The sequence below is a fragment of the Populus trichocarpa genome, chromosome 10, assembly GCF_000002775.5.
Source record: "Populus trichocarpa isolate Nisqually-1 chromosome 10, P.trichocarpa_v4.1, whole genome shotgun sequence".
NCBI classification, from domain to species: Eukaryota; Viridiplantae; Streptophyta; class Magnoliopsida; order Malpighiales; family Salicaceae; genus Populus; species Populus trichocarpa.
In genome coordinates, this window is record NC_037294.2 from 18,819,136 (window position 1) to 18,840,545 (window position 21,410).

Here is a 21,410-nt window from a genome sequence, read left to right on the forward strand (position 1 = left end):
GCCTGTGTGACGGAATGAACTCAAATTAATCCAAAACGAATCTCTTTTCGGAAGAGTCGGAATCTATAGCGAGTGGCAGGGAGCGGAGCTAGATACGTCTCCGGGAAACAACAGGTCACACCTTCAACAAATTTTAGGGCTTCTAACACAGATTAATAAAATTTTTGAGAAAATAACACTGTTAACAACAAGTCATACAAGTGCTCTCTCGTCAATTAACTCTTTATGATTATTTTCTTGCTTAGCTTTATCTAGTTTTTTATGTCGTGAAATTCCAAGCTGTTTTTTTTTTAATTTTTTATTTTATTGATAACCTTTCCAACCTTCTTTCTTTCTTTAAGGATATCAACCTGTATAAATTTGTTGTTCGTATAAAATCAATAAATACACAAAATACCCTTAAAAATATTGAATCAAGTTATAATAGCAGCCCGTCTTGCTTTGTCTGCTGTGGTTTTTATCCAAGTGATCAATGAGTGGACAAATGATCCATTTCATCTTATTTGAGAAATTCATTTTTAAATATAAAATTATTATCACTAATATTCACGTAAATTGCTAGCTAGATTGGTTGTATAGTTCTTGTAATTTTATCGATCCTCTCATGTTCAATTGGCCATCCTCCAATAACTAGTATGGATATTGTTTGTGGTAATTTTCTCCCATCAATGATTTGATAATGATCTTTATTCTCACTATAGTAATACGATTATTTTTTCTCTCAATCTGCTATTCTCTAATTGCAGATTTCGAGTTTTCCACTCCTTTTGCTTTCTTTTGTTAATTTTTTTTTAAATCTTTATATTTTGATCAAAGAATTTGGTTCTTGTTGTTTTACCAATTGGGCTTATCTAATTTTTTTCCTTGAGACTAATCAATTTTTTTCAATGTCTATGAAAAGATGAACAACGAAATTATACATGCATTCATGAGCTTCATGTGGATAATTTTTAGATTCACTAACGCAACATGTGACATCTTTCATATTTTAGAGCTTGAAGGGCAAAATGGTAGTAAAGGGCGAGTTTATTTTTGGTTGATTTAGGATCTAATCACACAATCATAAGATTCTGGGGATCAAAATCTAACCCACCCGGCTCAAGTGTGTAATGGGTATGTGTTATTAGTTTGTGTTACTGTGTCTTTTTCTAGTTTGTGTTTCACAGCACAACGAGAAATAAATTCCGTAAACTAACAATCATCTTTTAACTGTTTATGTTTAGCGTCAGCGAGAAATAAACTATCATTAGTGGTACGATAAACTGAAGTAACAATCGCTAGGGCATCTTACTGAAAAGAATGTTAACGTTAGAATAGATCTGACTTTCTAGGAACTTGCTGTACCATAATTATGTGTTCCTACGCAAGCGGTCCGCTTTGCTAATTACTATGGAGTTAATTCAAACTTAAAAGGTTGTAGTAACTAGAACCAAGGCTAATTACTATGGATTTTGCTGGGCCAGTTTGGCAATGTTCCTTTTGGGCAAAAATATGAGACATGGTGGGCCGAAACGAATAATTTCTCTTACAGGGTGGCCCAGATCTTTAACAAAACCTCCTCCAATAGGATTTGGATCCTTTTACGGCAAATAAGATTATAGGATCTATTTATCCATCGTGGTTTTAGGGGAGCTGCTTCTCCAATCTCTCCCAATTAATCAGTGAATGCTCGTCTCATTTTCAATATGATGGGCTCGGGATTTATACTCCAGATCAGCTGGCCCATCTCACTGAATACAAGCCAATGTTCATGATAGATACAAGTTCAGAATCCTAATAGGTCAACAAGCTTTTCCGAGCATCCAGGATCCAAGTACAAATCACCTTTTTTCTGGCCTTGTAAATATGAAGTGGCTTTTTTTTATGTTGGATATGAAAAGGACGACCCAGTTCTCTAAAAACCCTAGTTAACCCATTAAGTTAACGATTTGTTTTTAGACGGTGTTAGACAGTACTTGGAGCATTCACAAAGCTCAATCAGATAACACGTTATGTAACATGAGAAGAGAAGTGTCATTTGATTAGGTTTTAAATTTGAATTTTTAAAGGTTATTTTAGAATCATTAGATATTTATATAATTATTAATTTTAAATTTTTAAAAAATTAGTTAAAATACACGTAAACTAACTCAGTCATCCATTAAAAAATAAAAAGAAAAAAAGAAGAGGAAGATAACACGCTGTGTATAAAACTAACCATGACTTTTGGGAAAGCTCAAGCCTAAATTGACAAACACACCTTGACGCTTATGATCATTCATCCTGAATAATACCTAAACTATTCCACCTGCTCTCCATATAATTGATATCGAGCATCTCACATGTTTTTAATTATGTTGTAACTGAGTTTATAAAATAGTGTTATGATATGTTCGGGTGAATGATCCTTGTGACATCATCATTTATACTCAACAGTAGATTACAAGCTATTAAGAATTATTATCCCAAACGACGGTCTCTGAAATAGGTATTAATTGTAGTGTTTTCTCCTCTCTCCCCCATGTTTCCATTCAAATTAGTGTGACTCGTGCCTATATTAATGTCTATGAACCATAAGTGAAAAATTCAAACTTCTTAGCCCACTTCTCTTCTCCTTCAACATTTAATCATCTTTTTCCTGACGTCTTCGCATAAACACACGTACAATACATTTTTAAAAAATCTTCTCTTCCATTACAATGCTAACTTAAGCATTGAAAAGTTCTTTAAACTAAACAAATGACTTGTTTGATAGGTGTGAGGTTTTTCATAAGCCCCGTCACAATACCTTTACCTTTATGTTCTGTCTTGGCCCTTTAGAATGTGATATTTTGGAAGATTTAGTGATGGAACCGTGTATGCTATCTGGCATAATAATGAGAAGCCATGTGCTGTTATTTTAACTAGAAAGTTCAATTCCAGAAACACCGAAAGATCATTATTGGACTCGAGGACTGTGGACTCTGGTCCAAGGCAAGGCCGAAGAGTACTATGCAGAGAGAGTCTATAGTTAGGAGAAAGGGACTGCTCAGAATCAAAGAGATCATTGTGCGGTTAATATTGCAGGAAAAATAAAGGCGAAAAACTGAAGAAGACGAAGTGACAAGTGTTGACATTCAAGGAGCAACTGTTGGAAGAAGATTGATTTTAGAAGAGATCCAAGACAAGCCATGTGTGAAACTAGAAGTGTTGTTATAACTAGTGAATTGAGTTACTATAACTAAAGTAACGGCATATCATCATTGGACTTTCCTTTTCCATGGAAAGTTGAAGTTACACTAGTGGGTGACTTTCATGGAGATGAAGTCAAAATTGATCAACACCAACAAAACTTGTCGGGTCACTTCAGTCTTCATACCATACTTCCATTTATTTTATCTCTTGTGCTGATCCCATCAAATGACCAACTCCACGATATGAGCTCAACTGGAGAGGAAAAAAAAATTGCCCTCTGTGTTTACAACTTGTACTGATCAGTAACATTATCTTTACCCTTGTTTATCCCGTTTGGAAGATCTTATACCAAGGTTTTTTAGAGAGAATCACCATTAAAATATTTCAGGCCAATATTGTGGTGGAACCTAAACCATGCCTTTTGCTAGATGCATGTCACGACAAACTGAATACAAACATGACCTATGCGTAGCTAATTCAAAATGATTCCAAGAAAGAGTGACCGACATATTATTAAAAGTTTCTATATTTATTACAAAAAAAAATGAAAAAGAAAGGAAAGGCGACTTAGGGATCTAAACGAAGAATAAAAAACAAAATAAAAAATAATAATCTTTTGGCTTTTCTATTCTAATTTTGTAATTTAAATGGAATAGTTAGATGAAGAGTCAAAATGATTTCTTGTCAAAGAAAATCCATTTCTACATGAAACATTAAAATATATCATTTAAAAATTCATTCATTCTTTCATCAATTAAATTTTTCTCAATAGCTTTTCTTAAAAATAAAAAAAATATTAATATTAAATATATTAAAATACAAATAAATTGTTAAAATATGTTAGAGAATAATATAAATCATATCCTGGGACCTCACCTAACACTTTAAGCTATTGAGTTGAGATGGTTCTTTGACATGGTATTAGAGCCTTAATGACCAAGTGGTCTCGAGTTCGAATCTCACTATCCTCATTTATTTGATAAAAATTAAGCACAAGGTAATGTGAGCTTGTGCAAGTTTCAAGTCCAAAGGGCTTTCACTTGAGGAGGTGTGTTAGAGAATAATATAAATCATATCCTGGAACCTCACCTAACAGTTTAAGCTATTAGATTGAGATGGTTCTTTGACAAAATAAATTCTTTTATAAAAAAAATCATATTTATATCATTCAAAAAAACCATATTAACAATTTATTAGCTTTTATAAATGGTTTTTGCCTTGCGGTTTTTATTTTTAAACCTATTGAAGATAGAATTGAGGGGCTAGTGCTTTCTTATGCAACTTGCAGAGAAGATTATTATGAAAGTTGATTGCTTTGTCATTTACCGAGAAAGGTTAATAAAAATGACCGTACTGCTCGTGTTGCTTAGGAGCTTTTAATACCCATTATGTGGATAATTAAGAAATCGATAAATATACACAGGTGGGCTTGCACTAGGCTTCTAATGATTGATTCAGCAGCACAATGGTAGCAGAACCCACAATGGCAACATATACAAAACAAGCACAGTGACAGAATATTATATAACCTTATTTATAATCTTGGATAGACAAACTTTGTGAGATAATGTTTATCAAGCTAGCAGTAACCTTTTCTGAAGGACCCAGTAAGAAGCTGGGGGGAGGGAGGTTGAGCTGCAATGATATGAAAAAGATCAATGATCTGAACTCGTTTCCATATCAGACCATTACCATTATCCATTCCATAATACTGTTTCCTTTTTCTTTGTATGTTACATAAAGAGTTCAACTTCTACACAGCCAGCTGCTGTTACAGGAACATCGCATCTTCTTTGTTCGTAATCAGGAGGACAGGCATATCAGAACAGGCCCTTAATCATCATATATACGATCCATCTTCCTGGCTCAATCCAGAATAATTTTTTGCATTTTAAAGATTAAAAGTAACAAGCTCCTCATATATAAAAAGCCAATTCAGCAATATATAACTGAATCACTGAAAGAGATGTTCTCCGGAGAAAGGCTGAAAAAAGCAGTACAGGGACAGCAAAGTTTTAAAGATCACAGCTCCTAATTCTGGAAGAGGAATTCCTGAGGAATATCAGGAAAAACCAATATCTTATCCCTAAAGAGTTGAGGAAAAGGTTAACATCCAACCAGCCTTATTATAATGCTAGATTCTCTATTCCCACAGAAACCCGGTTAAAACTGTGCACAAAATCTAGCTAGACCCACTCACTATTCTTTCACGCGTTGTCAAGTTAAATAAAGAATCGCAAAAAGGCATACGCTTCCAGAGGCTTTTTTTTTATATATATATATATATATATATATATATATATATATATATAAAAGGACAACATGTTGTTAATAAATACTGCTGACAGCAAGACGTGGCAAGCCAATAAGAATTCAACCTGAGGAGACGGTGCAACCCACGCGTTGCTGGGAAAATAAAGGTGAGGGGGTATGATTCTGATAAGGCTTACTTAAATCCAAAGGCTTATATTTAAAGTCTATATCCATCCCTTAACTTTTGATTTGACCTAATTTGAACCTCGTACTTGTTTTTGTATTAAAACCAACACTTTACTCCCATTTGTTTTTGTATTTTACACACGGTAAATTGATTTGTTAGTTTAACTATATGATTCCACCTGTCCCTTAAATCAAAGAAAATGAATTAAATTATAAAAAATATTAAAAATTAAACAAAAAATACACACAAACAAGAAATTTTTAAATCAAAATAATTAAAATAGAAAGCGTATAATTTAGATAATTTAAATTTTTATAATTTCACAATACCTTGACATGTAATTTACCATGATCTATTATGTCAAATAGACATATATTTGTTTTTAAGAGGGGAAGGGGGAGGGGCAATTTCTCCATAAATTAACTTCAAGATGTTGATTGTATATTGTCCTGGGATAAAAATAATTTATTAGTTTATTCTCCGAAGATAGAGCAAATGAATTCAGTTGATATTTTTTAAGTTTCAGATAATTTATTAGTGGTTAAGAAGCCATCTGAACTAACTTTAAAGCTTATTTTGTAAATAAATAAATAGAGCTTGAGCTTGGATTAGCTCAACTAATTTAGGTTGATGAATTGACTGATCAATTAGGCTAATGATTTAGCTTTCGAATTAGTTTAAGTGTTTGCTTTAATTACATGTACTTTTGCATTTCCTCACGCGCTTAATTGAGATGGCAAGAGGAGCACACTTCATCCTGCTAAGTCGGCAAGTAGATGCTGTCAACCAACCACTGCAGTAAAAGAAGAAGTATGCTGATGAAACAGTGTTGCCACCATCGGCAATTGGGTTGGCGGAAAGACAAATATCATAGAAAAAGCAAATATATATATATATATATATATATATATATATATATATATATATATATATATATTGGTTGAATAAAAGATGCTTAAACAAAATGTAAAACCTGTAGATTGGCATTCTTGCGTGGATCGTTCCATATTCTACGATAGATTGAAGCATGTGATGCTCAGCTAAGTGGAATGCAAACTCAGCTGCGACTAAAGTGATCATGGTGATCAAGCTTAGGTCAACTTGGCCATATTGGATCGCATAAAGCTAAGAATTGCTCAAAGGTTCTTTAGCGACGAGAAATAAATAAATAAAAATAGAAAATAAAGCATGCAATCAGATACCGCGGAATTCCAAAAAAGAGTGCCTAGTGAGTCAGCTATAGCTTCGCCAAATCACTGAATGACATGGCGGATCGTATGTCATAGTTACAAAATTGCAATGCATAAAGTGCTTTCACATCACCCTTTGAAAGCACGACAAAATTTTGTACCTAATTGATAGATTATTATACTGCTGATCTTGAGTTCAGCACAACGCCAACATAAATCGAAGTACGGATTTTACAATCATCGAGATTTAGTCTGCACTGAAGGGGAGACTTGAGAAGAAGGTTTCCATTACTAGAAGAAAGCCTCCTGAAACTAGCTTTCCCTTCTTGAGCCCTGCATTTCATTTTCACCACCTGGAAGTTGGGATTTCAGGCATTATATAGAGTCCATATTTCTTTTATGTTCAAGAACAAATTACTACAACTGTTCAGGGAAGAAAAAGGAAAAGAAACAAAGCAAGAAATTAAAGAAAATATACTGGAACAGTCACCGATTAAACCGATATCACACACATGACTAGGGCAGAAGGAAGCACTGCCATCCAGATTCGATTGAACCTAAACCAAATTCGCTTTTCCATCCACCTATACAACAAAGAAAGGTGCCCTAATATTGAATTTGAAATCTTGGGGGTGGCAATTTAAAAACCATGTTATGGGGGTTGATACGAGCCCCATGATGAGCACCGACACACAGATTTTGCCCCTGAAATTTTAGACCGTTCGAAGGTATCTCATATGGAGATGACTTAAACAAGTCTTCATGAGTTGAATCAAAGACCATAATCGATCCATCCTTTGCTTCGTCCCAGTCAATCAACACTTTCTGCATCCCTGCTGGCTTTTGCTGCGATAAAAGCAAATCAGATTGATCTAGCGAGGAAGGTTCGTCACCATCTGACGGAGTAGTAGCATCTGCGAGATTGACAGTTGTAATGTCATGGATGCTAGGTCTTCTCTTATCCTTCACTCCGGAAAGCTGCTGCCGTATGAAATACTTCTGTGCATGGCTCGCCACTTGAGTTGGAGTCTTGGAAACTACAAAATTGCGAGAGATGTTCCTCCAGTCCCCTTTTCCATGCTTTAGAAGCCCCATAAGGAACCGCCTATTGATCATCATCAAAAGCAAGAACAAGTTCAAGGAGAAATAAACACCACTCGAAAAGAAATTGTTTCTGTCACCTTCATTGCAAAACAGAAAAAAGAAGAAGAAGAAAAGCAGCCCCTGACAACTATAAAAAGAGTTCCAATCTGGACATTTCCAACTTCTAATCTCTCAGCTAGATAATCTTAGGCCTATTTCCAAAAATTTACAATGACAAGAGAAATGGATGTAAAATATAAAAGTTCCTATCCTGGAAATAACAAGTCATGAATTTGAACCATGGCTTGAGAGAAAATGTTCCATCATCTGAAAAACCATTTTGCTGCTGATAAATTAACCAGTTGAATTGAAAAGTGCATGATCAATGAAATAACAACTCTACTGAATCTCTTACAAATCATTTCACTGTGTTTAATTAATGATTTATTTTTGTTGTAAACTAATGGCTAGATGCCTTGTCACTTCAAAATTTACTGTTTTACATAAGAAATCTTACAAGAGGGAAGTCATAACAAAAAATTGAAGGGGATTCACCTGTGCTCATCTTCTGTCCATGGCACACCTTTCTTTCTCTGCTGATCAGCACTCTTGGCAGTCAAAGACCTCTTCCTATACGCATCAAAATTGCTATTGCCAACCAACTGGAAAGTGAAAGACGAGCTAAGGTAACCCGGAACCGGAACCCTCCCTGCTTCTATATCACTAACATCCTCTTCCAGCTCCTTGTATTGCTTGATCACATCATAAACTGTCTTTCCAGGTATCATAGCTGCCACCTTTAGCCACCTATCAGGCTCATGCTCATCAAATATCGCCAAAGCTATCTCAAACTCCTTGTTCTCCTCTCTAGTCCACTCTGTGGTTTGGGTAAACCAATTCGAATTCGACATGTACCAAGATGGATTCAGAGTTTCCATACCTATCAGCACTTAATATGCAGCGATTGCTTACAGTTTCATATTGATGAAAAGTGAAAATGATTGAAATCAAGAAATAAACAGCAGGGAAGAGAAGAAGAAGGAAACAGGTAGTATATGGAAGATTAAGGGTTTTAAGCAAGTCTAAAAAGCATTTACAAAGAATCATACACAAGGAATCAGGAATCTGCTTTCCTTAACAGCATACACTGAAGAATCTAAAAAAGACCCATCTTTCAAGAATCGAAGAGAATCCTGAAAAGACGAAAAAAACTTAATCTTTTACCCAGGTATTTGCCCCAAGAGAGAAAAGCAAAAGCCGAGATGGAAAATTGAATTTGAAACAGAGAAGTTGACAGAAATTTTGAAGAAGTGAATCTCAAAAGATTGATTTCATACCACACGGATTGCTATTATTAGCACATAATTAAAGTGAAAGAAACTTTGAAACCAAAAAGGAAGAATCTAAGTGAACGATTATCGAATAAGAAAAGGTAAGAAAATGATGATCAAGTCGACCGAGTAAGCAAGAGAGTAAGAAAGAAGCCAGGGAATCTGCAAGAGAGAAAAAGCGGGAAAATTATTTTCTTTCTTAATTTCCTTGAAGAGAAGAAAAGGAAAGGGAAAGTTTTATGTATGTATTTATAGTACGAGTAGATTGCACAAAGGCGGCTGGTTGAGCCGGAGATAATCAAAAGTGAGGAATCAAATTATCAAAACAAATTTCAGATATTTTTTCCTGATTGTAGATGCGAGAAGGAGACATGGAAAGTGGCAGTCCGGTATTGGAGTGTGGCACTTGGACCAGTGACAGTAGTTCCTCTTAATAATTATATACAGGGAAGATGAAAAAAGATTTCGGCTTTTTAATGGGCAAAATTAGATCTCCAAGGGTGTCTAGCTTATGAAAATAAAACTTTTTTCTTTGTAAATTGAAAGATTTTGGATCCTCGTTTTTTTTTTTTCTAATTATGATTTTTGGTACTGCAATTAGAGGGTTTTTTTTTTTTTTTACAAAAGTACAACCTTAATGCTATTATACTTCTCCTTTATGGGTTTTTTTTTATACTATTAGTATTTGAATGTGAAAAAGAAAAACACCAACACACTTGAACATATGGAGTATTTTTTTATTGTACTTCTTTTTATATAACATTATCTATTTAAATAGTATTTTTTTTAATTTATAATTTTTTTTTAATTTCAAATTCATATTTTAATAGTAGGTTTGTTACGAATTGTGATTTATAATTTTTTTCAATTAATTTTTTTATAAGGTTATCTCATACTCATGATATAAACTACAAGTTTAACAGTTAACTCGATTGATACGAGTTTTTTTCTCTTTTTGTAGTTGATTTTCTTTTCTCAGTTCTAACCTTTAATATTAGATTGATTTAAAACTAAACTTTATGATTTGTTCTGATTTGTTTTCTATAAGGTTATTCTCATCTCATAACTCGAGTTACAGATTTGGTAGGTTAATCCTAATCGACCCGCGTTATTTTTTTGTGCTCTTTTTTTAATTATTTTTTTAATTTTATCTTTCAATACTTGGTTGATTGAAAATTGAGTTTCATAATTTGTTTCAATTTGGTTTGTATTGGGTTATCCTGGTTTCATGACTCAAGTCGCGGATTTGACAAGTTAACTCGAGTTAACTCGAGTTATTTTTTTACATCTTTTTAATTGATTTTTTTCTAGTTTCATTCTTCAACATTAGTGGCTTTATTGGAAAATGATTTTCATAATTTTTTTTATTTTTTTATAGGGTTATAATGATCTCATGACTTGATATGCAGATTAGCAGGTGAACCTAAGTTGACCCAAATCAATCTAATATGTTGTTGTCTCGGTGTTTATTAAATAAAGTTCATCTTAAATATTTATTTTGACTCAAACTATATTTTTATTAATTATTTAAGTTGTCTTTAAACTGGCCACATAAAAATTAAATTTTAATTAATTTTTTTTTAAATAACATTTGCAACACCTATACATATTTTTTATATTAAAAATATTAATTATACCTGCAGCAATAGCATATCACGTGATAATTATCTATTTGTTTCTGCTCATTTTGAGGTGACGATTTTGAGTTCTGAAAGCTCATGTGGGTTATTATACGTATGAAATCCATTTGATTTACCCAACTTTTCTCTCTCTCTCTCTCTCTCTCTTACATATCCATGGCCTAAAAAAAGAACACTTCTCTCTTCCGAGTAAAAGCTAATGATATGACAATCTTTACAAAGAAAATATACAAAGTAAAGTTTAAATTAACACCCCCAAGTTGGGATTGCCTGCTTTTAATTCTCTCCCAATTGTTGCAACAGTCACAAGCATTCATACAACTTCAAGTGGAATCAAAGTGTGTTTAACAAATTCCACCTGAAAATCAAAATAAAAATAATAAACATGACTAACTTTTACAGCTTTATTTATTCACTCTTTCTGAGCAACTTCATTTGGCTACATATATGCAAAAAATAAAACGCAACCCATTTATCTCCTGTTTATTAGCTTTTGTGATCAAATCTCTTTTTTTTTTTTTTTTTCCTGAGCACTTCATCCCCCAATTGTAAACTATACTATACTCCTCCCTCCCGCATCCCTAGTCTCAAATATGTGGTTTCAAAGCATCTTCATCAAGTTTCTAGCACGTTGGAAGGTCACTAGGAGGTGGTAGTATTGACTCATTTGGGCCCTTACCATTGTCCACCACAAATGCCATCTTTAGTCCCCATGTCGTGTGTACTTCCAAATGGCAATGCAAAAACCAAACACCTGCATGTCACCACCAACTTATCAGAAAAATGGATAGCTATAACAACACACTTCGCCAATCAATTCAAGCATGAAACTGTGGTCATAAACAATTCGAAGAGATAACCATTCCTAACAGATGATTTATGCTTTATATTTAGTCCACTCGTTTTTTTGCCTTACAAAACTGAAAAGAAATTTAAAAGGAGAAGGAAGAAGCCATTCAAAGTTCAAATAGTAAGTACTGTTTAGGGAAGGATCTTCCCACTTCAATTTTCAAAGGAGAGAGAGAATTAATCTTGTCAAATACTATAACTTCATGCCAAGGCAACATAGACAGATTAAGGTAGAAAATCATTGTCGGGAAAGTTACTACCATGACAAAAATCTCATATCCGCATTTTAGACAGCTACCTTTAACCTGATTAAATTGAAAAGTACTACGACAGAAAAAGAAGAAGAAAAAAGAAAAAGGATTCTAGATTTAATTACCTGGATTATCTGCCTTGAATCTGATTGCAATCCATCCGGCAGTAGGTACACTGACTGTGTTCCTTTCAACAGGATCAGCCAGATTAAATTTCTTTGGATCATTATCTGGATCAAAATTTCCTATTCCCTTGCCAACAACAAAGAAATTAAATCCATGAAGATGGAATGGATGACTCTCAGGTGCTATTATAGTGGTTCCTTGCAGCACCACTTGAACTGCTGAATTAAAAGCCAGCCTATAAGCTCTAGTCCCATTTGTGGTCTTTAGATTCATTGCCGTATTATTTCCCGTATAATTAAAAGAAATCGGTGGTTTTGCTGGGAAATCATCTGTGAAGACCCCACTTATGTTATAGTAGTGTGCTTGAAGTAAAGCTGTAGTTGGCATTATAAAAGAAACATTATTTATATCTGCCACAGCCTTGCTACCATTAGTACATGTTGCACAAGGGTCAATCCCGACACCGATCGTGAAGTATAGATCATGGTCTACTGTTAATGGGACATTGGCTGGGTACTTCTTTGAATTCAGGCTTCGAAGTTTGTCCATGAAAGTTGAAGTTGCCGGAGTTGCGTTTATAGCAGGAGTGGTGGTTAGGACAGGTGGGGAGAATGCAAGGGTTCCCTTATAGCGCAAGAAAGCGATTGCAGTCACATTATCAACAGCAACTACAGTATCCATGAAGGGAGAGACAGCTATTAAATACTTGCCAATGCTTTTATCTGCAGTAAGCAGGGCATTTGTGGTTTGGCCTGGACCGATAAATATCGTGTCGGTGCTAAAGGGCTTAGTGAAAGTAGCATCCACTTCAACAACGGTAATATTATGCCCTGCAATCTTGAAGAAGAGTTCATCATTTAATGCTGCATTGATAATGCGTAGCAAATAGGTCTTGCCACTTTCAACATGTAACGTGAAACCTGCGCACAAAATAGAATGTCAAGGATCTATGTCAGTCATAAATTTTCTTCATGGCAGCAAAAAATGTGGCAATAAAAGAAGACTTTATTTTTTGCTTTAAAGTTGAAAATTCATACACAATATGAATTTGTTATCAGAATCATTAAAAAGGGGTCATTACCCGGAGAAGTGCAGCCAGGAACTGCCCCCGTATGGCCATTAACGGTGTGTGCATCTGATATATTTGGAGGCAAGCCAGTCATTGTTGCTTGGTTGACCACAGCTTCAACATCAGCCTTCCACCATTCACCTACATAATTAACAAAACCAATCACCACCACTAGCTTAATTATCGATCTATGGGCTTTATAGGACAACCACAGAATGAGCCAATAAAATCATTATAATTGCAGTGAAATTGAAAGGAAAAAAAACTAAGATTGGGACTCACTCAATATGATGATCTTTTCCTTGTCAGGTTTTGGAAATGGGTAAGGAACCCCTTTCTTAGGAAAGATGACAATGGCACCATGTATCGTTGCCCTTAACCATGAAATATGTGCATGCCAGAGAAGTGTGCCTCTCTGGCCTGTAAGAGTGAAATTGTAGAGATAACTTTGCCCAGGCTGTATTGGACACTGTGTAATGTATGCTGGCCCATCGGCCCAGCCCGTACGCAACTGCCTCACTCCATGCCTGCCAAAACAAAAAGAAGCTCCATAAATCATCCTAATCAACAAGAACCTCTTATTTTTAAAAAACAGGCTTAAGATGAACTTAATGATTCTCACCAATGGACGGTAACATTGTATTGGACCTGGTTAGTGAGCCTTATATTGACATTATCACCTTCCCTTGCATAAATAGTGGGTCCCGGAAACTTTCCATTGATGGTGGGGATGGACTTAGTTGAACAAAGCTTTGTTGTGTTCGTCAGGACTACCTGCTCGCAGAGCAGCCAATATAATTAAACAGTGGTTTTCACAGTCAAGTTCTCGATTTCCAGTTCCAAAGAAGTTTGCAAACTTTTCATTGAAGGGGATAGAAGAGACAAGGAAAAGGGCATACTACCCTAAGAACTTGTATTTCGACCATGTCAAAATTACTTGCTAGAGAATGATTTTTAAATTTAGATTGGTGTGTGTATGTAATGTGTGAAAAATTCTTACATTGATTTAATTCGTATGAGCCAAACTAATCACATTACAAGAATTCGTTTTCAATAACCAATAATAATGTATACGAAAGCTTATTACACCAATCAATAGAAAATTTTCATCTGCGTACGTAAATCTAATTTATTTAATATTTTTTTATGATTGCATAATGACACCAACAGGTAGAGATAAACTTGTGTTGGGCGACAAGAATCTCCTTTGATTAAATTTCATACATAAATTCTCACATTTGATCATGCATGCTCGTATATAGCAAAGTTTGTTTTGTTCGGATTAATGCTTGATTTTTCTGAGGCACTTGGCCCTTTTGCATAAAATAAAATAAAAAAAACGAAATTATCTTTTAATTTGTCATCACAGCTAATGAAACATTAAGCATGACCCTCTCTTTTTTAACTATCAAAATAAGAAATGGCAGCCCTCGTCCATCGCTAGAGGTGAACTCCTGCAAAAATGTAGCAGAGAATGGAAACTTACCCTGAAATTATAAAGACGGACCTTGCACTCGACCAATGCCGGAAAAATGAAAATCACTAGCAGCATTGTCCGAGCCTGATAGTACTCCATCCTCTCTCACTCACTCTCTTTCTATCTTGTCTATGAATTGTGACTTGTTTTGAAACGCTAAGGTACGACTGACCACCTTAAGTTTTATAAGAGAACAAATCTTTGATGCAATGTCTTTCTACCTTAGTTAGGTGAATGAAAAAAGCCCGTCTGAATTTTTTTCAGGTTTTCTTGCATGTTACACAATGCTGGCCCACACATTTGGAAGTAAGCTAGCAAGACCTTGTTGCCATTAATGTCAAATGACTGAAACCCTATGTGTTTTGAAACATATAGCTCAACTGAACTATCTCTCTCGGGAAGATAAACCTTGCATGTAAAGCCATTAATGTAGGCGTACTCCCTTGTTAAATACATTGAAACCAAGATTTGTTTAATTATGACAATTAATCAGTGATGCTTGTACCAATTGCGGGAGCTCTTTCACCTGCTTGCACCGCGTACTCTTCCAGAAGAGTATAAAAGCACAGGAGACGGCAATTGTGGTGGTGGGTAATGGTCCGTGAAAGAATGAAAATGTTAATAAAAATACATATTTTATAGCTGAGAAATGGCTTTCAAGAATCAAAATGTTTAAAGTAAGCTTTAGATATGGGTTTGTGCAGTTCAACCTGCCTATCAATTTCCAAATCCCGCATCTGTTTCGCCTTTTAAACCCACATTCTTTTTATTATTTCATCAGGACACCTCTTCATTTCCTTTTCACTTCTCGACTAGTTTTTTTACTTTGCAAGGAAATATCTTACAGCTCAAAAAAGGTTGAGATCGAACATCCAAATTAGAGCAAACCACAAACTAGATAACTATGATGTGAAAATTTGTTGGTGTGAAGCCTTTCAGTTCACTCACTCCTCGTCATCACTAAAGTTAAATGGACAAAAAATTACAGTAGCTTTTACATATGTAGCTGCCACATTTTCATTGACTTAAACATTTGTACTGTGATTGTAATTTTCCGAAGATTAGCATCAATGAACAATATCTCAATGATTATACTGTGATTATGACACGTTAACTATGGTATTTCCTTTCGTTTATACGTCATGGAGTTTTGTCTTTGGCACTTGAAGGTTGGTTAGCTTCACAGGCTGAAATTTGACATCAAGGGCAGCAGCGATAATGTAGACTTTCTAAAATAAACCGATCTTCAGTCAGATCCGAGTTTGCATCAGTTGTCTGGCCCATAGATTAGCCTAAACCGCATATAAGGCCCCGAACCCTGATTTTGTGATTTCAGAGCGTAGCCCAGCGAGAAAGCTTATCGAAGTGTGTATTTAAACTTAATTACACCGGTCATCTTTCGTAAATTTTATGTATTTTCTTCGAAAATAATAAATAAATTTAGGTGCCGTTTCTACCATTGTTAGGAGCAGCACGACGCTATTTAAGAAAAAGAAAAGGAAGTGGCTGGAAAGTTGAGGATCAGAAAAACAACGGCCATCATATGTACGTTTGAATTTAGCAACGATCATTCAATAATTTATTTGGAGGCAACCACCACCAAATCACAGTTAGTCAAGCGTCTATAAACGCTCCAAAATTACACTCTTCCTAAGCAAAACTATGTACATCTGGAACCCATCCTTGTCCAGTATTATTGAATGTGATTAGTAGAACGTAAGAGATGGGGATGCTGAGTTCGTCATGGCATTGACAGGTAAATTTTGAAGTTGAGAAATTGTTTTCAATAAGCACCCGAAAGCAATTTCTAAATTTTTCTATATTTATTTACTAAAAAATTTATAAATAAAATTTATTTTTTTGTTGGCTTGGTTTCTAAAATAATGTTTTTCTTTTATTTTAAGCTTTTAAGGTGAATATACTTTTTAAATCTTGATTATATCAAATTTAGGGTTCAATTCTTTTATTATTATATATTTTGTTTTAATTTTATTTTTTAAAAATTTCATCCTTTAGAATTTAATTTTATTTTTTATATATATTAGCTTTATTTTATTCTTTTGATTGTTATTTGTTTTTTTCTTATTATTTTTTTAATTGAAATTTGTTTTATCCTCGTTCTTTTGATTGTTTATTTTAAATAATTTATAGAATTTAAATTTTAAAAAAACATTTATCCTCTTTTTATTTTTTTTATCTATCAGATTTAGTTTTCATGTTTTTTAATTGTTATTTATTTTATTTAAAATAATTTATAAAATTAGATTTTTTTAAAATTTTATCTTTTTTTAATATTTTTATCTGTCGGATTTCATCCTCGTTCTTTTAATAAATTTTTAAAAAAACTAAAATACTAATAAATTATTTACCATCTTAATTTTTATAATATTCATGAAAACACAATACCGAAAATATACTAAGGAGAGCGAAGTAAAAGTGCAATGATGGATGTGAGATCTTTCTTTTTCTATTGGAATTTACTCCAACGTCCAACCACTCAGAAAAAAAAAATTCTGGCTAACCAACACTGCACTTTGTTGGATTAGCCTAACAGAAAACCTAAAATATTAATCAAACTCCAGTTGATGAAGCTCTTAGAGCACCTCCAATCCTATTAATGCCAGATTTGTACAGAAATCCAAGATAATCTATATTATGCTATCTGAAATTAATGACCAGTTAACTAGTGTGGAATCATCCCCGCAATCAACAAGTTTTAATGTATTTATTGATCCATCTAAACCAACATTGCTGACCTCCATTTTGTAAACATGGCTATGTGATGTAGAATCCATTGCAACCAGCCTCTCCTTAATCCATGACCTGTCACCATCTCGTTGAGGGAACATGAATCCTGATACTGCCCGAACATAACCTGGAACGCCTTCTTCTCCAGCCAAGTCAGTGCATCTTTCAACCATTGGCATCCATTCTGCTAGTTTCTTGGTTTCAGAAACCATGGTCCAGACTTTGTCTATAGGTGCCTCAACTATGCCTCCTGCCGATCCGCGCTATTTCACCACTCCTGCTTCGACCTCCTATATGAAAGGTAACTGCTATTGATTAGACTAGAATGAAGTTCAAAAGCACAAGCAACGATACATAAATAAAAAGAACTTGTGCATCCCAATGTTACGTGTTGGTTTTAGTTTCAAGATCATAGATTGTAAAGAGCTACATACCATGTGTATCGGTATCTAGTGTGGTCTAAGGTTCTGTCTCAAATTGTGTCAGCAAAATCCTTCACCTTGCAAACAATCAAATTTTTAGGTTCGCCCTTGATAGAGTGGGTAAACTTGCTATGGATCTTCTTATGATTATGATCACCTTAAGCTGGCAAATAGAATATGTTCACTGTAAGATCGCAGCGATAGTATCTTGAGAAGAATCCTATGAAGTAAGATCTAAAGCAAAGCTTGGCATGGTCTGAGAATCAAGACAAGGGAATAGGGATAATTCCAGGGCCAACCATCTTTATTGCCGCTCAAGTAGCAGTACTATTGCCACTCTGTATCTTTACGCGTTGAGACAACAGACTCAAAAATCTTGCCGGTGAAGTTCACGAAATTCCTAGCAGGCTTTTAATAAATATTACTCGTAGAGCTGAAACCATGAATGTAACTTCCCCCTAACAGCAGCAGAAACTTCAACAAAACCCAGTACAAATTTATGATCATCTAACTTTAAAACATATTTATAAGCAGTTCCCTTGAAGGTCAGTTCCATATATAGTCAATCACACAAATCAGAGAAGAAAACATGCCTAGGAAAGAATAGTCATCATTCCTGCTTGATTTTCATGCTCGCGCAAATCTAATCCTTTAATTGTAGAAGTCTCCAATATTTGAATGTTCCATGCACTATCGCACAATTCTGTATACCAGATAGCTTAAATTTGGATCAAAACAAAGATAAGAAAGGCATGAGAAGCTAGCACTTTTGCTTAAGCAGCAGCTCCGACAGGAACGCCCTCAGACTTAAGTCTTGATTTCCCGTATAGAGTTTCTTCAAACCGTATAATCTCATTCTTGGAGCCATATGCAACTTGAGTTCTATCATCAAGATTTATGATTTCCTTGTCTAGCACAGACTGATATCCATCACTACTGTAACCCCCAGCCTTTTCAACCAAGAACCCCAATGGCGCAACCTCAAATAACAATCTCAGCTTGGCTTTGGAAGATGGTGAAATAACATTTGTGAAGACACCCTTCTCTTTAACAATGATCTGCGGATGATGGATAATAAACTCCTTTAGACATCTCTGAAACCAGCCATTGAATAGAAAATATGGGAGTAACATTTGATGGGAAAAGTTATAATAACCTGGTTTACATCTGGCACCATTCCTCCTGTGTATCTCAAGGTGTACTTCTCTTTAACGTAGTAGTTGATCAGCTGTTGAGTGAGCAATAAAGACATTTGATAAGAGACAGAACCGCTTATGGTTTAGAAATATTGATAATTAGCGGAACCTCTCAATTCAATCAAATAGGAAAAAATAAAATGAAAACCTTTTCATAGTCAACGTTGTCAAATGTGGCTCTCAAATTTCCAGGGGAGAAAAGTTTCCCTTCACCGATCTCTGTTGTCTCTTTGACATGTTGCCATTTTCCTGGGAAAAGACACAAACAGATTCTTTTCAGAGAGAAAGTGTAGATTTAGGCACCCAACAACTCTGGTGAAACCTGATTTCTATGCTGTATGGAGCAGAACAAATGAACAAGGGAAGAGGTAACAACAACTGCTGGACTGAATATGAGATGATCATAACAGTGATAAGAATTGCCCCTCGACTAGATTGAATATTTGATCATAGTATTAAGCCACACCTTCATCAAGAAGAAGAAACTCGTGGGTTCCAGGGTAGTCTTTAAGAGCAAGAACGTATGTAGTTCGAGGACCATAGACCCCCATGGCTGCAGCAACTTGATCTCTCCCTGTTACCCCAGTTAATTTGTCTCCAGGCCACACTCCAAAGATGGTGCCCACAGAGAAATTTGTGTCGACGATACTGGAACCATCAAGTGGATCAAAAGCAACACTGAATCCACCTGTTCATAGCATCATTATCATATAAGGCTACTTTACTTCCTAAAGAGAGTAAAAAGTTAAAAGGTGTTGATATCTGGTCAAAATGTGATTGTTTTTAGACAAGTTGTAAATATGCAGACCTTCGGTTGGGCCACCCATGTCTTGTAATTCAGGGACTTCTTCAGAGCAAGCATATTTGCAGAAGTGGGAGTAAGTCAAAGCCTGCGCATCAAAACCAGCACTCGTTATTTATAAATTTAAGAAATATGTCCAAAAGGTGATAACCAAATTAATATCAGAATGTTCTGGCAAGGTAAATAAGCTATCTAGCAAAAATCTAGTAAATAGTCCATCAAGCAAACTTAAAATAGTGATAAATTAATGTTTCAAATCAAACCTCAAAAAGAAGATTGTTGGCAAGCATGTCCACAGCAAGCTGCTCATCTCCAAAGGAGTTCACACAAGCTGTTCCTCCACAGGAAGCAGTCCTGACTTTGAAGGCAATGGTCCTTAATGCCTCTCCCATGCACATCAGCACCCTTATGAGTCCCTTATCTGAAGTTGCCTTTGTGAGGAATTCTTCCTAAAGTCGGGAAAAAAAGAAAGGAAGGAAGAAAAACTTGTAGCTATTAAGATCATAACTAAAACTGTATGCACCAAAATTACAAAAATACTATGTTGCTTACCAGGCTATCACCAATCTCACATCTGGTCACAAGGGAAGAGTTCTTTGCCTTCGAAACCTTCAGTGATGATCTTGGTACGAAGCGCAACGTCTCCCCAAATAGTGAGCTTGATTTCAGACCCTGTGATGCATTTTAGACTTTCTTTTACAACTTATTTTTTGTCCATAAATGTTCTTATGCATGTAAATAGACTTATTCATGTCAAATTCTCATTTCTGCATCTCAAGTCTTACCAGGCAATACTGAAACATGCATAGTATTTCTATAAAAGTAATATATAGGGTGTTATTTATTAGATGCATACCCTGGAACTGCAGGATGGAGAAATGGACTGCGGAGACACCGGAGCTTTTGAATGCTGAGAAACACCAGGTAAGTAAGCCCCACGAGCACAACACGCTATGCCAGTCTCCATTTTAGCTGGATGACCAAATTTCCAGGAAAAATAGTAAAGGAGTGCAGCAGCGTTGCTTTTCTTGAAAAGCTAGAAGCTCTTGCTAGCAGAATATTTCAGTTTTGGCCTTGGAACCTTGGAATGGAGTGTGATAATAGATAAGCAGAATGCCACGTGGATGGTGGTGAGTAGATAGGATGATCGAGTGGCATTTGGGTCAGGTTAATTACCATCTCTCAAATATATGTGGCTCTGCTCTTGTTAAAGAGTAATGGTATAGCAAGCCCAACATTTTTGTTGTCTTATCATACTTTGACGACCCACGGTCCGCACTACGTCTTCGAGGTTACGAGGCATTGTAGTTTGTTGCCGAAAGGTAGGAAAACAAAAACCTCCAGGTTCTATTGGAGTCGGTGCCACTAAAATTTCACGTCAGTAGCCATTCGCCAGCTTCGTATTGTTTTTCTACACAGAACAGATAGTAATCAACCATGGTTAATGCGCATCTGATAGATTATATTAGTTATCATAAGGTACGCAAATTCACTTCGATAATCACTGATTCCAAACCAAAGCATGTTACTTTTGCCGAATTCCTGTTATACCCTCAAAAAGTAACCAAGAAACCTTGCTCGGAAAAAAAAATCCTAGGTCTCTACTGATATTATTGCTTCTTTCCCCGATTCG

The 21,410-nt window shown here is 35.2% G+C and overlaps 3 protein-coding genes across 3 annotated transcripts; all 3 read right to left on the bottom strand.

The window, feature by feature from the left end:
- Positions 1-7,149: 7,149 nt before the first annotated feature.
- Positions 7,150-9,626, bottom strand: LOC7490348 (transcription factor DIVARICATA). The gene is made up of 2 exons (XM_002316196.4): positions 8,422-9,626; positions 7,150-7,888 (listed from the first exon to the last, which is right to left on the bottom strand). Exons 1-2 carry the CDS (start codon positions 8,802-8,804, stop codon positions 7,390-7,392), a joined length of 882 nt encoding a protein of 293 aa, XP_002316232.1. The 5' UTR covers positions 8,805-9,626; the 3' UTR covers positions 7,150-7,389.
- A 1,451-nt stretch (positions 9,627-11,077) lies between these two features.
- LOC7457267 (laccase-4) lies at positions 11,078-14,785 on the bottom strand. The gene is made up of 6 exons (XM_002316197.4): positions 14,619-14,785; positions 13,755-13,906; positions 13,415-13,659; positions 13,145-13,273; positions 12,063-12,983; positions 11,078-11,591 (listed from the first exon to the last, which is right to left on the bottom strand). The coding sequence occupies exons 1-6, from the start codon at positions 14,706-14,708 to the stop codon at positions 11,461-11,463; spliced, it is 1,668 nt and encodes a 555-aa protein (XP_002316233.1). The 5' UTR covers positions 14,709-14,785; the 3' UTR covers positions 11,078-11,460.
- A 3,469-nt stretch (positions 14,786-18,254) lies between these two features.
- Positions 18,255-20,871, bottom strand: LOC7458089 (sedoheptulose-1,7-bisphosphatase, chloroplastic). Its single transcript, XM_002316199.4, has 8 exons — positions 20,634-20,871; positions 20,330-20,449; positions 20,041-20,226; positions 19,784-19,865; positions 19,442-19,663; positions 19,124-19,224; positions 18,936-19,007; positions 18,255-18,837 (listed from the first exon to the last, which is right to left on the bottom strand). Exons 1-8 carry the CDS (start codon positions 20,742-20,744, stop codon positions 18,553-18,555), a joined length of 1,179 nt encoding a protein of 392 aa, XP_002316235.1. The 5' UTR covers positions 20,745-20,871; the 3' UTR covers positions 18,255-18,552.
- Between the last annotated feature and the right edge of the window lie 539 nt (positions 20,872-21,410).